Source organism: Catharus ustulatus, chromosome 6 (genome assembly GCF_009819885.2).
Source record: "Catharus ustulatus isolate bCatUst1 chromosome 6, bCatUst1.pri.v2, whole genome shotgun sequence".
NCBI classification, from domain to species: domain Eukaryota; kingdom Metazoa; phylum Chordata; class Aves; order Passeriformes; family Turdidae; genus Catharus; species Catharus ustulatus.
This window is the reverse complement of record NC_046226.1, coordinates 8,542,519-8,555,537: the sequence shown is the minus strand read 5'-3', so window position 1 is coordinate 8,555,537 and position 13,019 is coordinate 8,542,519. Positions and strand designations below refer to the sequence as shown.

The 13,019-nt window shown below is 42.9% G+C and overlaps 1 protein-coding gene across 1 annotated transcript; it reads right to left on the bottom strand.

The window, feature by feature from the left end:
- Window positions 1-2,629: 2,629 nt before the first annotated feature.
- Window positions 2,630-12,751, bottom strand: GPR132 (G protein-coupled receptor 132). The gene is made up of 2 exons (XM_033063604.1): window positions 12,681-12,751; window positions 2,630-3,899 (listed from the first exon to the last, which is right to left on the bottom strand). The coding sequence occupies exon 2, from the start codon at window positions 3,873-3,875 to the stop codon at window positions 2,793-2,795; it is 1,083 nt and encodes a 360-aa protein (XP_032919495.1). The 5' UTR covers window positions 3,876-3,899; window positions 12,681-12,751; the 3' UTR covers window positions 2,630-2,792.
- Window positions 12,752-13,019: the final 268 nt, after the last annotated feature.

Below are 13,019 nucleotides of genomic sequence, written 5' to 3'. Positions count from 1 at the left end.
GAATGTGTCTTGATGCCCTCACTCAGCCATAAAGCTGCTTTTCTTTTTATCCAAAGAAATCAGCATTTGCAGTTTTCTCATGTGGATGCATTTCTTGTTACCAGGCCCCTAACCCCTTCGGTAATGTCACAGAATACTCGAGTATGGAAAGGACCTCTGGAGATTATCTAGCTAAATTTTCAAGTTAGATCAGGCTGCACAAGTCTATGTCACTTCTAAAGCTTTTGTTTCAGAGTGTGTCAAAGAAACTCCAAGGATTTTCATTAGGAGAAGATGCATAATGACAGAGTAATTTAGAACAGTGTGCAACTTCACTAAGGCAGAAGAACTGCAGCTGTTGCATCAGACCCTGATAATCCCTGGCCCTACATATATGGCACTGGGTTCCAGGGTTGGTTCATAGAATCATAGAATATCCTGAGCTGGAAGTGACCTACAAGGATCATCAAGTCCAAGTCTGCAAAGGACACCCCAAGACTCTCACTGTGCTCCTGAGAGCATTGCTCAAATGCTTTTTGAACTCTCTTAGGGTGGGTGTTGTGACCACTTCCCTGGGGAGCCTGTTCCAGTGCCCAGCCAACCTCTGAGTGAAGAGTCTTTTTCTAACATCTGACCTAAATCGTCTCTGACTCAGCTTCAGGACATCCCTCAGGTGCTGTCACTGTCTCAGAGAGAGGAGACCAGTGCCTGCTCCCTTGATTCCCACCATGAAGAAGCCGTGATGAGGTGTCCAGGCTTGACAGACCAAGTGACCTCAGACACTCCTCACGTCCTCTCCTCCAGAGCTTTCACCATCCTCATGGCCCTTCTTTGGTTGTTCTCTAATAGCTTAATGTTTTTATAAATATTGTGGCTACTAAACTGCACACAGAACTTGAGGTGAGGCCTCACCAGCTCAGTGCAGAGCAGGACAATCCTCTCCCTTGACACTCACATTTATCAGAGGAAAATCATCAGAGAGGTTTCAATTCATCGAGGTCAATAGCTAAGGTACATGCATCTGAGTCAGTTCAGAAGCCTGTACCTCTGATTTCTTCTAAATTTGCTGCTATTATCCATTAAAGTTTGCTTTCAGAGTATGAAAATCCTGAGGTGGGGGCAGTTTGCATGTGCTTCTGCAGAGATGAGTCACCAGTGCTCTGGCTAGCAGGGGCTGTCATGAGCCATGTTCTGCTGCTGCAGAATTCTTTAGCAATGGAAAGTTACACACATTCAGCACTTTGCAGGTCTCTCCTTGATACCTTAGAGAGTTTGACCTCTGAGATGCATATATAAATAGAAATCCAGAATTTTTTAGCACCACAACAGGATTTCATGTTTTTCTAAGAACAATCTCCAGTTAAGTATTATGTGGGCTACTTTTGAGGACAAAACCATTTCACAGATAAATACCAGAGGAGACATTAAATAATTAAAAAATGAAATATGTAATAAATATAATAAACTGAGGATATATAATTTTGACATAATAGTTCTTTGCAAAAGTGTGAGAATATATAAGAATAAAACATAACATACAATATATAAGAATAAAACATAATATACAGAAATATCTATGGCAATTTAAAGATAATAAAAATATTGCATTTATATTAAGACTGGTTAATATTAATTCACTGCAGAAATGTCAATGTCAATAACAATTTCAACATGTCACAGAAATACAACACTACATATTAAATGGAATGGTGCTATGAAACACTCTACAAACTTGTACTCAAACTGATTCATGATCAGTCTGTTGAATCACATAAAAAGATGAAGAAGTTATTTAGATAAACATTGCCAGATTTGTATCACTCTTATTTTTTAAATTCTTGTTTGAAGGCACAAGGAACGACTATCAATAAGTTATTCATAACAGAAGTGGCAGCAGCAATAGTGAAATTTGCACTTCTGTGGGAATTCCCAGCTGTGGGGAGGAAGGACTGTGCTCTCCAGACTGCCAACCTTCCAAACCATCTGTGAGCCTACCGATGTCTTCTACAGATTCCTGCACGGTCAAAGTGGGATCAATAACCAAAGGGAAGGTTAGTTTAGTCAGAAATGAAACATGAGTTCAGCAAATGTTTGGAGATGGCACAAAAGCAGTCCCTGACTCCACTTGGAATTGTTTACATTTCCAGTATATTTCAGTGCATTCTAGATTCCACTGCAAAACAAGCAAAATTTACTAGTTGTAAGCTATCAAGCATTAGAATTGTACATTTTTAGAATTTCAGGGCAGTGCAGGGTCTTGACTAATGCAGCAGCAGTACTGTTGGTGTGTGTTATCAGGCCATGTTTTTACCCTCTAATTCTCCTGAATGTGTCACATACTGGAGTACAAGGAAAATGTTCAAGGCACTTGTTTAAAGACTTACTCAGTTTTTATATTTTCCACTGGTTAACCACAAATGTTAACAGTAGAGCACATGTATGAGAACCTGAACACGTGCCTCCTCAAGAAGCAACAATTTCAACCTCAGCAGTGCTTTTTAAAATTTTGCTCAGAAGATAAAACTGCTTTTATTTCATATGAAAAAAAAAGTCCAAAAATAAGCTTTTAAGATCCCAATTTAAGTCAAAGTAAATTACTTAGTTCCACATATCCTTAGCAAAGCAGTATTTTCATCAATGATATTGGTGGGCAAAGTTTGTTGTAGGAGACAACCAAAATGTGAATTATTGCTCCCGTAGTGTCCTCAAGGAGTTACAGGCCCATGCAGGACATGCAAGATGATGTCAGCACTCAAAAATTTGTGTCCTGCACCTGGCACTGGGAACTTCTTATTTGTTCCAGCAGCTACCAGCTAGCTGCTACTTTCCTGATCTGTGCCACTAGCACAGGCCTGAATGTCAGATGAATCTGTTATTTCTTTGTTTTCTTTTCTTTGCCCCCCTTCCTCTGATCCTTTTGGCGTTCCCAATTTTATGGTGTCAGTATTGTGATCAGTGGATGAATTTAGCTTGGATGAGTTCCATCTCCATCTTCTCAGGCTTCTATAAGTTTCTTCTCTGATGTTTTCACTGACCAGAACATAGATGATTGGATCAGCAACGCCGTTTGCAGTGCCTAAACACAGAAACACTGTAAAAACAGAATATACCTTTTTTTCAAATGGACATGGGCAGTCCTGATGAAGCATAAAGTATATGGCTCTTATTATGAGCATCACATGGTATGGAGCAAAGCAGATCAAGAAAATAAGAATAATGGCAATAGCCACATACTTCACTTTGGCTTTCTGGTGACAAGTCAAACTGCTGCTTCTTCTTGTAGTTTGGAAAATTTTGTAGTTTGTAAAAATGAGGATTGTGAAGGGTATGGCAAATCCAAATATGAATCTAGCAATGTTTAAAGAAGCCAATACTTTGTCAAGGGGCACTGTTTCAAAGCAGGTGTCCTTTTCTTCCATTAAAAATACTGGACTGTAGATTAGTGCAACCACAGTAACGAGAACACAAACCATTGTGATGGCCTTTTTCTGTTCTCTTCTTCCCCTTGATTCCAGAGAATACACCAGTCCCCAGTAACGATCCAGAGAGATGCAGCACAAAAGCAGGATGCTGATGTAGATATTGCAGAAGAAGATGAATCCTGTTATTTTGCATGCAATGCTACCCATGGTCCACACGTGCATGTTTTTCACATAGTTAATCCAGATAGGCAAGGTACTTAGATACATCAGATCACACAATGATAAACTGAAAATGTAGATGGCATGTGCTTTATTCCTTCGGATTTGTACAAACGTGAGCAGAGAAGTTAAGCAATTTGCTGGAAAGCCTATAGCAAAAACAATGCTGTAAACAGCAACCAGAAGTATCCAACTCTCTTCATAGGGCATTTTTGGGCAAGTGGAGTTATTACTTTTGTTTAGGCAATGTTCCATTATTCTTTTTCCAGATGGTATTTCCTGAGAATCAGAAGACAAGGTGGAAAGTTAGCACTGCATCACTTAAAAATGTGTCAGTAAAGGTTATGGTCCCAGAGCTGCCAACTTGACATGTCAGTGGAGCAGGTGGGATGGGGGATGTTTGAAAGGTTCCTCCTCAGACACAAACTGAGAAAGAGAGGGTCACATCCCTCCACCTCTGAGAGCTGGACTGGATTCTGATGGCCATGTGGAAGCTCTCTCAAGGGGGATCTGAAGTTTTGTCCCTGGACATAAAATCCTCCATCTCCTTTCTGTCAGTTCCCATTCTAAAACCATACTGTAAATGCTAAAACTGCCATCATTCCTCATGCCATGTATCATCTGCACCCAAAATCTCACATGGGCATCAGCCTTCCAAAGTAAGGTAGATGAAGCTGTAGAGCAGCTTAGATGTATTTGAAAAAAAAAAGCTGGGTTCAGTATGGTCCCATCTTCAGAATGAATGGAGAAAAGAATCCTCTCGGTCCTCACACCAGGGATAGGACCCGAGGAAATGGTCTGAAGTGGTGTTAGGGGAGGTTTAGGCTGGATATTAGATAAAGGTTATTAACCCAGAGGGTGGTTGAGCTGGTGTTAACTTATGAAACACGGTGGTTTCAATTAGGGCTGGTCGTGGTGAGTTTTTTGCTGCCTTCTTTGGTAGAGGAGGAGGGGTCTCTTCTGGGCCACCTACCAAACTTCTGTGTAGAGGGGATAAAAAGGGTGTTTGGTTTCAGGGTCAGCAGTGGTTCTCTGCCCAGGCTTCATCTGTGAGCTTGTCCTCAACTCAAACATGCCTGGTGGTGTGAGAGCTGCTGTACCCCTGCACATCACACAGCTGCTGTACCCCTGGACACCAACAGAGCTGCTGTACCCTGCACACCAACAGAGCTGCTGTACCCCTGCACAGCACAGAGCTGCTGTACACCTGCACACAAACAAAGCTGCTGTACCCCTGCACAGCACAGAGCTGCTGTACCCTGCACACCAACAGAGCTGCTGTACCCCTGCACATCACAGAGCTGCTGTACCCCTGCACATCACAGAGCTGCTGTACCCCTGCACAGCACAGAGCTGCTGTACCCTGCACATCACAGAGCTGCTGTACCCCTGCACAGCACAGAGCTGCTGTACCCCTGCACAGCACAGAGCTGCTGTACCCTGCACACCAACAGAGCTGCTGTACCCCTGCACAGCACAGAGCTGCTGTACCCCTGCACATCACAGAGCTGCTGTACCCCTGCACAGCACAGAGCTGCTGTACCCTGCACATCACAGAGCTGCTGTACACCTGCACACCAGAACTGCTGTACCCCTGCACAGCACAGAGGGTCTTGGAGACCTCTCCTTCCACGGTAAAGCACAAGAGGTGGATATAGCTCATAGTCAGGCAGATGGTGACATCCAGGGCATGGACATGACACAAGTCACACACCACATTAGTTACTCATCAGCCACACATTTCCCAATAAAAACAGTTTCAGGAGTGGTTGAGGGTGCTCTCTCCTTCCCTGCTCCTGGCTTTGCACACTTCTCTTGAGCCTGTGCTTGTCTGAATACTCTCCTTTCTGTTTGGCTTCCCCCAGAGCAGTCAGTGATGGTGCAGGGCAGGAAACAGCAGAAGAGTTCTGTGGACACATGGCTCCCAATGCTTGTCTCGCCTCCTCCCCCTTCCACTTTTGCTCCAAGTCTCCTTCCCATGCTCAGCATCCTGAGGGAGCCTCAGGAAGGAGATGCCTCTGGTTTTCTAAGCTACCTGCCTGGAGCAGGAATTTTTCCTTGCTGTTTGGCAGAGGACTAAGCCACAGGGCTGGGGCTGAGGTGAAAAGACCTTCACCTGTAAATGTCTGTCAGCTGCCAAGTGTAACACCTCAGCTGCCAAAGTGCAGCCACAGGCATGGACCTACACTCCACAAGAAAAAGCAGGTGTTGAAGGACTGTCCTGAAGCTTTGGGGGCTTGGGAGTTGTATCCTTCCCAGCAGGAATGTTCTATGTCCCAGCCCAATATAAGGAAGGAGGAGAGGAGGCCACTCATTTGCTCAGCTCCTCACCTTCTCCAGGCTCTCAGCCCTGTCTTCTTCCACTGGCTGCTATATCCACCCCCACTTCAGAGCTTCACTTGCCTCCACTCAGTTCTCCAGGCTGCAGAAAGGTTTTCCCCTCAAACTAAAGAGCACAAAGCAGCACTCGGCAGGCAATTTATGAAATTTCTCCTGTTGACATTTTCCATTGTCTTGACACACCCTTAAGGGAAAGGAAGCAAAACCACAATCTGCCCTGTGACTAAAGTCAACTTCTCCCTATACCTATGCCTCTCTTCAATTGAAAGCACATTTACATCTTCTTCTCAGACCTTCAGAGTTTAATACTTTGATGCTTGGCTCAGCCCAGAAGATTCCCAGTTCTGTCTTCCTCTGGGATGTTGAGGCTAACCTGCACCTCAAATATTAATTCAAATGAAAAACACTAATAATTACACAAAAAAAACTATACTGCATTTTTTATTAGTATTTGTGATGATCAGTGTTGGTTTGAACACCATAACTCAAGAGATTTATCACACCCAGCAATTTTCAAGCATTTATAAAGGGTCAAACGTAGTGGTGATGACAAGGGTGAGCAACATCCAAGAACCCATTTGTGAGATACAAACTGTTCCAGTGAGTTCTTAGCTGCTCTGTATTATTCAGTTGAGTAAAGCCTCTGCAAAGTAGCTGTTTTCACCTTTTTGTGACCTATCCTGCTCTGCTACGTCTCACCAACCATAACTAGGTGTTACAGCAGGTACTGGCTGTGTTTTGCATCAACAGCTCAAATGTATTTTTGTCAGCACTCTGAGGCTTCTTGCTCTGTGACAGTCTGCACGAGACAAACCACAGTGATGATGTGCATGTTTCTCACCTTCAAGATGTGCAACATTCTCATCTTCCAGGACACAGAGGTCACAAAGGACCTGAGCACCAACCACTGGAAGATGGGGTAATCCACTAAGATTTGCTGCATGCCTGCTCTGTATTTACACTTCTCCATTTCTAATGTCCTTGTGTTGCGTCCACATTGTTAGACAATTAGATAATTATGTTTCATACTCCTAAAATGCAGTGGCTCCTGCTGTTCATTTGGGCCAGTTCTAGTAATCTTTTCTCAAGAAAAATCTTTTCAGTAACACTAAAGTGTAAAAAAAGGGAAGTGAAAACAAGCAGGACAGCAAAAGACTTTGTCTGTTTTTCTGTTATTTTTGTATGAACTGCTCATGCGAACTGCAAGGCGAAGCTGGAGTGATAAAAACAGCTGCTATTAGAAAAGTAACAAAAGAAAACTACAGTTAAGGCTACAAGGAAGAGAAGGATAAGTTTAAAAAAGCACAATAGTTGGACAGAGACTTGTTTAAAGTCTTTGGAGTAACTCACCTGAGATACACAATGGCAGAATTAAAAAAAGGATGTAGTGAAATCCATAACATGAGTAAAATTACAGCAGCAAAGCATATTAATTATTATATTTTTTATTTTCTAACATTTTTCTGATCATCCATCTCTTCCAGAGATTATTTTAGAGCCAAAAGTTTTGAGGCGTTTATGTGGATATTAGGAACAATTAAAAATAACCGCTATGGTGTTTAAAATTAAAACAAACTTTCCCTTCACACTTTCCTTCCTGTTCCCAATATCTGTAGAGGAAAACAACCTATGTGTCTTAAAGCTTAAATCAGCCTTCAGTGAAAGAGGACCTGAGTTTGTCCTGAAGGATTTTGTGTGCTTTCCTTAGCAGAATGTTGTGCTGGGAGGATTTGACACAGGATGTCAGCTGGACACTCCAATCTAATATTGAAACACATCAGTTCCCAGATGTGACATTTATGCCACCTACAGTGCTCGTCACCAGCAATGTCACTCCTCCAACATCTGCCCCTGGGCTTCTCCTCCTCACACAGAACTTACACTGCCTGCCTGTAAATTACCAACTTACTAACTTTTGGGTCTCTTAACTTGAAAGTAAGAAATTACTCTTCTTGAAAGAAGGAAATATATTTATGGTGTCTTTGAATAGAAACAGCCATGGCTCCACTTGGTTTCCCATCAGACCAATCATTTCTACTGACACATACAGCACAGTGGGATTTGAAGCTATATAATTTGAAATTTGAACATAGCCCCATGTATTTTCAAGCAACATCGTTTAAAATTTGAACATAATATATGAATATATATTAGCACTATATAGTTTCAAGTATAGTTTCAAAACGCTGTTTAGAAAAGAATGTGTTTTAAAGCTAGACTGGGAATCCAGCCTGAGCAGAACTCTATCCTAAAATTTCTTTCTTCCACTGGTGAAAAAGGTAACCCTTCTTTTGCCTAGTGCTGTTTAAAACAAGTTATGGGGCATTTGTAGGCTGAAAGCAGCAAGACTCTGGGATTAGTTATACAGCCTTAATATTTAATTCTGTATTGCAGATATGGGATACAATGCAGATATAAGACATCTTATAAATATATTAAAATAAATATAAAAATAAAGAAGATATGTGATATAAGAAAGAAGTTATTAATCAATTGCCATTTCCTGATGGCAGAAAGAAAACTTGATTTACCTCAAGATAACACTGTTCATAGGTGTGAATTCTCATTGACTGTAGATTTTTAAATACCTAAGTGCAGGTTTTTACATAAAGCCATACATCCACTTCCCCTTTCCCACAATCTAACAATCCCACAATAGTACTAAATGTGATAATTTGCTAAAATGAGCAGCTGTGGTATTACTAAGGGGAACTGTCATAATTCAGGGTTGACAAAGGCCCAGTTTTAAAAAGTGATCCTTCCCTAATCTGGGTGTCCAATGCTGTGTCACCTGGAGAGGGACTGCTCAGGAGAGAAGAATGTCTGCTAGGTGGGAGAGAAATATGCTGACATACTGAACACACATGTTGAAATATAATCCTGATACTGGCTTTAAGAACCACATTATTCAACATATATAAAAGGGGGTGAAACTTTTTAAATGTCATTGTAGATAGGGGAAGTTCACAGGTGAAAAACAGATCCCAAAATCCACCCGTACCAGGGGACTTTTTTCTCCAATCTCATGATTCAAAGGCTATGAGTCAGGATTTTGGGACTTTGGACCTTGCAAAGTTTCTCAGTCCTCCCTGAGAGCCTTAGAATGCAGCTATTGCAGGGCAGATTTGCTCCCCAGTACCTACTAGATTGTGTGGAAAAGATCCCAGAGCCAGAGGAATGGCTCCATGGCCAGGGGAAGCACCAGGAAGCCCAGAAGAGCTGTCATAAACTTGGGGCTAAACTGTAAATCCTGTCAAGTCAAAAGGCTGAGGAAAGTGTAGGTGTTGGAACAGAAGCAGTAAAAGTGAGAAACTGAGAGTGGCTCTGCTTCACACCTGAAACCATCAGGCACTGGAGCTCAATGACTCCCTAAAGCCATTGCAGCTTCATTGGTGGCCTTGACACTGGGGGCTAATTGTACATAGAAATGGCTCATTTGGAAACCCAGCTGACCAAACTTTCCAAGTGGCTTGTGCTGGAACTACAAAGCTTTAGAAGAAGAGGATGAGAGCGGTGATTCCCATTCTTCTCTCCTGCATCAGGGTGCTCAAGGATGCTGAAGGACAGCCAAGTGCCAGCAGATTTGGCACTAAGGGCTTACAAGTGGATGGATACTGCTCTGGATTCCCAAAAGAGCAGGCTGGGATGTTGGAGAGCAGGCTGGAATATCAGGGAACAGGAGGTCTGGCTATGCTGGCACACTGTTAGAGGTGCATGTGTCTTATTGCCAGGTTTCAGGAAAATCTGACTTCAAGCTGCTGAACAAAGAAGCACCAAGACCTATTTCCAAACCCACCCGTGTATCCCTTAAAGAGGGGTGCTCTGTTATCCTTTAGATTTTAGGATTTCCCCAGCAGTACTTATGGATATCTTCCTCTTTATTCTTGGCCTCCAGGCCTTCAAACAGGAGACTCCTGCAGAGTCTTTGGCACCTGCAGTTAGAAACACAGCAAGAGCCATAGAAAGGTCCAGTCTAGGGCCGTGTCCACCCCAAACTACTGACTCAAAGTCATCTCTGGGGTAGCAACTGCTCAGCAGGAGGTGCTGGAGATTTCTGGTCTGAGTTGATCCATCTCACCCTTCAGTGAACAGCAGAATGTAGTCAGCCTGGGAGCAGCATGGCCAGCCTATGGCTTGTGGCATCCCTTAGCTGGCACCTCTGTGCTCCTGTGGGGCCCCTGTTGGAGCAGAGTTGATGTGAGCTGTAGTGACCATTCAGCTGTCTGTGGATGGTGGCTGGCCAATGTCTCTGTTTGTTTCCCATGTCTTGGTTTGTGTGTGGTTGTGTCTGACCACACTGTGGTTGTGTGTGCTGCTGGCCTGTCACTGCTGAGCCCTGCCCAGGCTCTGTCCTTCATCACTGACCTGGCCACCTCCTGCAGCCTGGCATCACCTGGGTGTGTCTTTCCCTGTATGTGGTCTCTGTGCCTCCATGGTTCATTCCTGACTTTCACCATCCTGCTGCTGCTTTTCCTCCTTCTGCCCCAAGGCAGTGGTTTTCAAACCACTGCTGTCCCAGGAGATTCACAAATGGTAAATCATACCTCTTCTGTTGCTCAAGTCAGAGGATGCTGGACCAGAGGCAAGTGTCCAGTGCCACCAGGCAGTGACACTTGCAGAGAATATTTATTCATAACCAAACACATCTGATCAAACTTCCAAAGTCACAAGCTTCCCCTCTTCCTGCACTGACAGCTTCACTGCAATCATTACAGTCACAGGGATCACAGGCTCTTTCTGCATCCCCAAAATGTGTTTGTGTCTTTCATCCCTCTGAAATCCCTCAGTCAGAGCATGGCTTAACTGTGCAGCAAAGAGTGAGCACAGAGAGGATGACTTCTGTTTGCCAGGGGTAGGAAAATGCAAAGATAGTGTGGAGCTTTGACCTTGTGACAGTAGATTGTCTCCCCTTAGGGGTCTTGGCCCTGCCCTTGTGGTCTGCAGGGAAGCTGCTGTGGTGGCATCATCAGTACTAAAGATGTTGCTGGGGAAAAACAGAGCAAAGAGTTGCCCAAAATAATTTCATGATCAGACTTGGGCTCACTGACATAATGGCTCCTACTGATTAGTCTAGCTAGTTCCATCTCAAAATTGTTTTACTTTTGTCTGAAGTGGATGTCTCTGAACAAGCAGGATTTGTAAAGCCTTGTGAAAGCCACAGTGCCTTTTTTACTTGAAGCAATCCTATTTTTAACAGTGCCTACAAGTGCTCTGAACTTAGACACAAATATTTCCTCCTTCTCCATTTACCATGAAGCACAATTTCTTTGTTCCTTTTTTTTTCCTCTGATTTGCTCTCAACTAATTGGAGAACTTCCATTTTCCTTTTTGACATCTGGGTCACCTCCTGTAGCTACCTTACCATAACCAGCAGCAGGGCTTTCCCCTTCAGACTTTAGTGATACCAACAAAAACTGTGACGCACAAAGATTCCTCTTGGCGTGTACACACACCTCTGACACGTCTGTGAGCCCACACACTTCTGCTAAATCTGTGCTGTTTTGTCCCAGTCCTCAGCTCTGATCTCTTCTGGCTCTTTGTATGTCTACCACAATGAGCATCTCATGCTTTGTTGGCACACTTAGGGTCTACCCTGGAAATTATTAATCTAAAAATCCCTGTTAGTAGATATTTCCCAAAGCATCCTGACACTTGACAGCAAAATTATTTATGTGATCACAGTGAGACAGAGAGATCAGTGTCTCTCAAGAGGCTTGGGAAGTGCTGAACCTGAAAGAGTTGTCTGCACTTTCAGGCAGAAATCTGTACAGAGGGGGTGTCCAACTCAACCTTTAAATTTCTTTAAATATAGTGTCCTGTGTACAGAACTTTGAAAAATGTCTCAGAAGAAAATAATTCTTGCTCATTACATACTAACAAGCAGAATAAGTGGGGTTTTTTCCCCCCCTTTAGGTTTGTTTCCCCCCTACACCCCTCTTCCTCTCATGAAGTTACTGAAAGTCAGTTTAGAGGCAGCAGCAGATCTAAATGGGATATGGGATTATGAGAAGGACAGGTTTAAAATAAACCCAGATGTTCTTTGGTCTTTGGCAAAGTAGTCAATTCCAAACATATTTTACCAAAAAAAAGAAAAAAAAAAAAAAAGGTCAATTTAAACTCCAGTTAGTCTCCACATTCCTGAGTGCCAGAGATGAGCACTGCTGTGTGAATAAAAGGTGAAGAAAAAGAAGGAATGCAGTGTATCCAATTAGTCTTTATAAACCAGCAGGTAAACTTGACAATTAAATGCCTGCCTTGCTTTTCCAGCAGAGTAAGGATGAGAGGAAAGGCTGGATGTGAATTTTCCTGAAAAGAAACCCAGCATTCATATTTCTATTATAATTCTGTATTCATGGCTCATGCACTGCAGTAATAGGTAAAGCTAACCTCACAGCAACTTCTATTCTGCCAAAATCCTTCAATCCTGATAATCATCTATCCCTGACTGGAACTAAAGTTGATTTCTGAGAGAAATATATTTTCTATAGGAAAGGGAATTCATGAAGAAGACAGATAGGAAGGACTGCATCAACTGCAGTTAATTAATACAGAGCCAGCAACTGCATCCTTCACAAGGAGATTCAGACTACACTGAGGCATCAACACAATCTGCATTTCTTGAGCACAAACACACAGCATGGAGAAACAGTGACCAAAACAGAACAAAGGAAAATGCTGCTAAATAGAAACAATGCCTTGACTCAGAGATGGAACACTTACCTTTTGTTTTTTTTTTCCTTTTTTAATCCTGGGTTTTGCAGAGGAGATGATGGAGTGCTCCAGCTCGTGCTGTGCTCAGACAGAACTGCAGGAAGTAGTTGATGATACCACGTGCAGTCCCAAATGCTGTGAGCTAAAAAAAGTTCTGTGGGCACAACTTCAGACTCCCCAAGTGTGTCACTTTTAGTTGGGCATGCACAGGAAGCACGGGGTGTCCATCTGGGAGGAGAAGCAGCCTTAAAAAATAAAAATGTTTGCTTTCAAATTCCATCACTTGTACAGGGGTGCACCTGAATCACTGCAAACATGCCCCAGAGAGACAAGGGGCTGATGAACTGC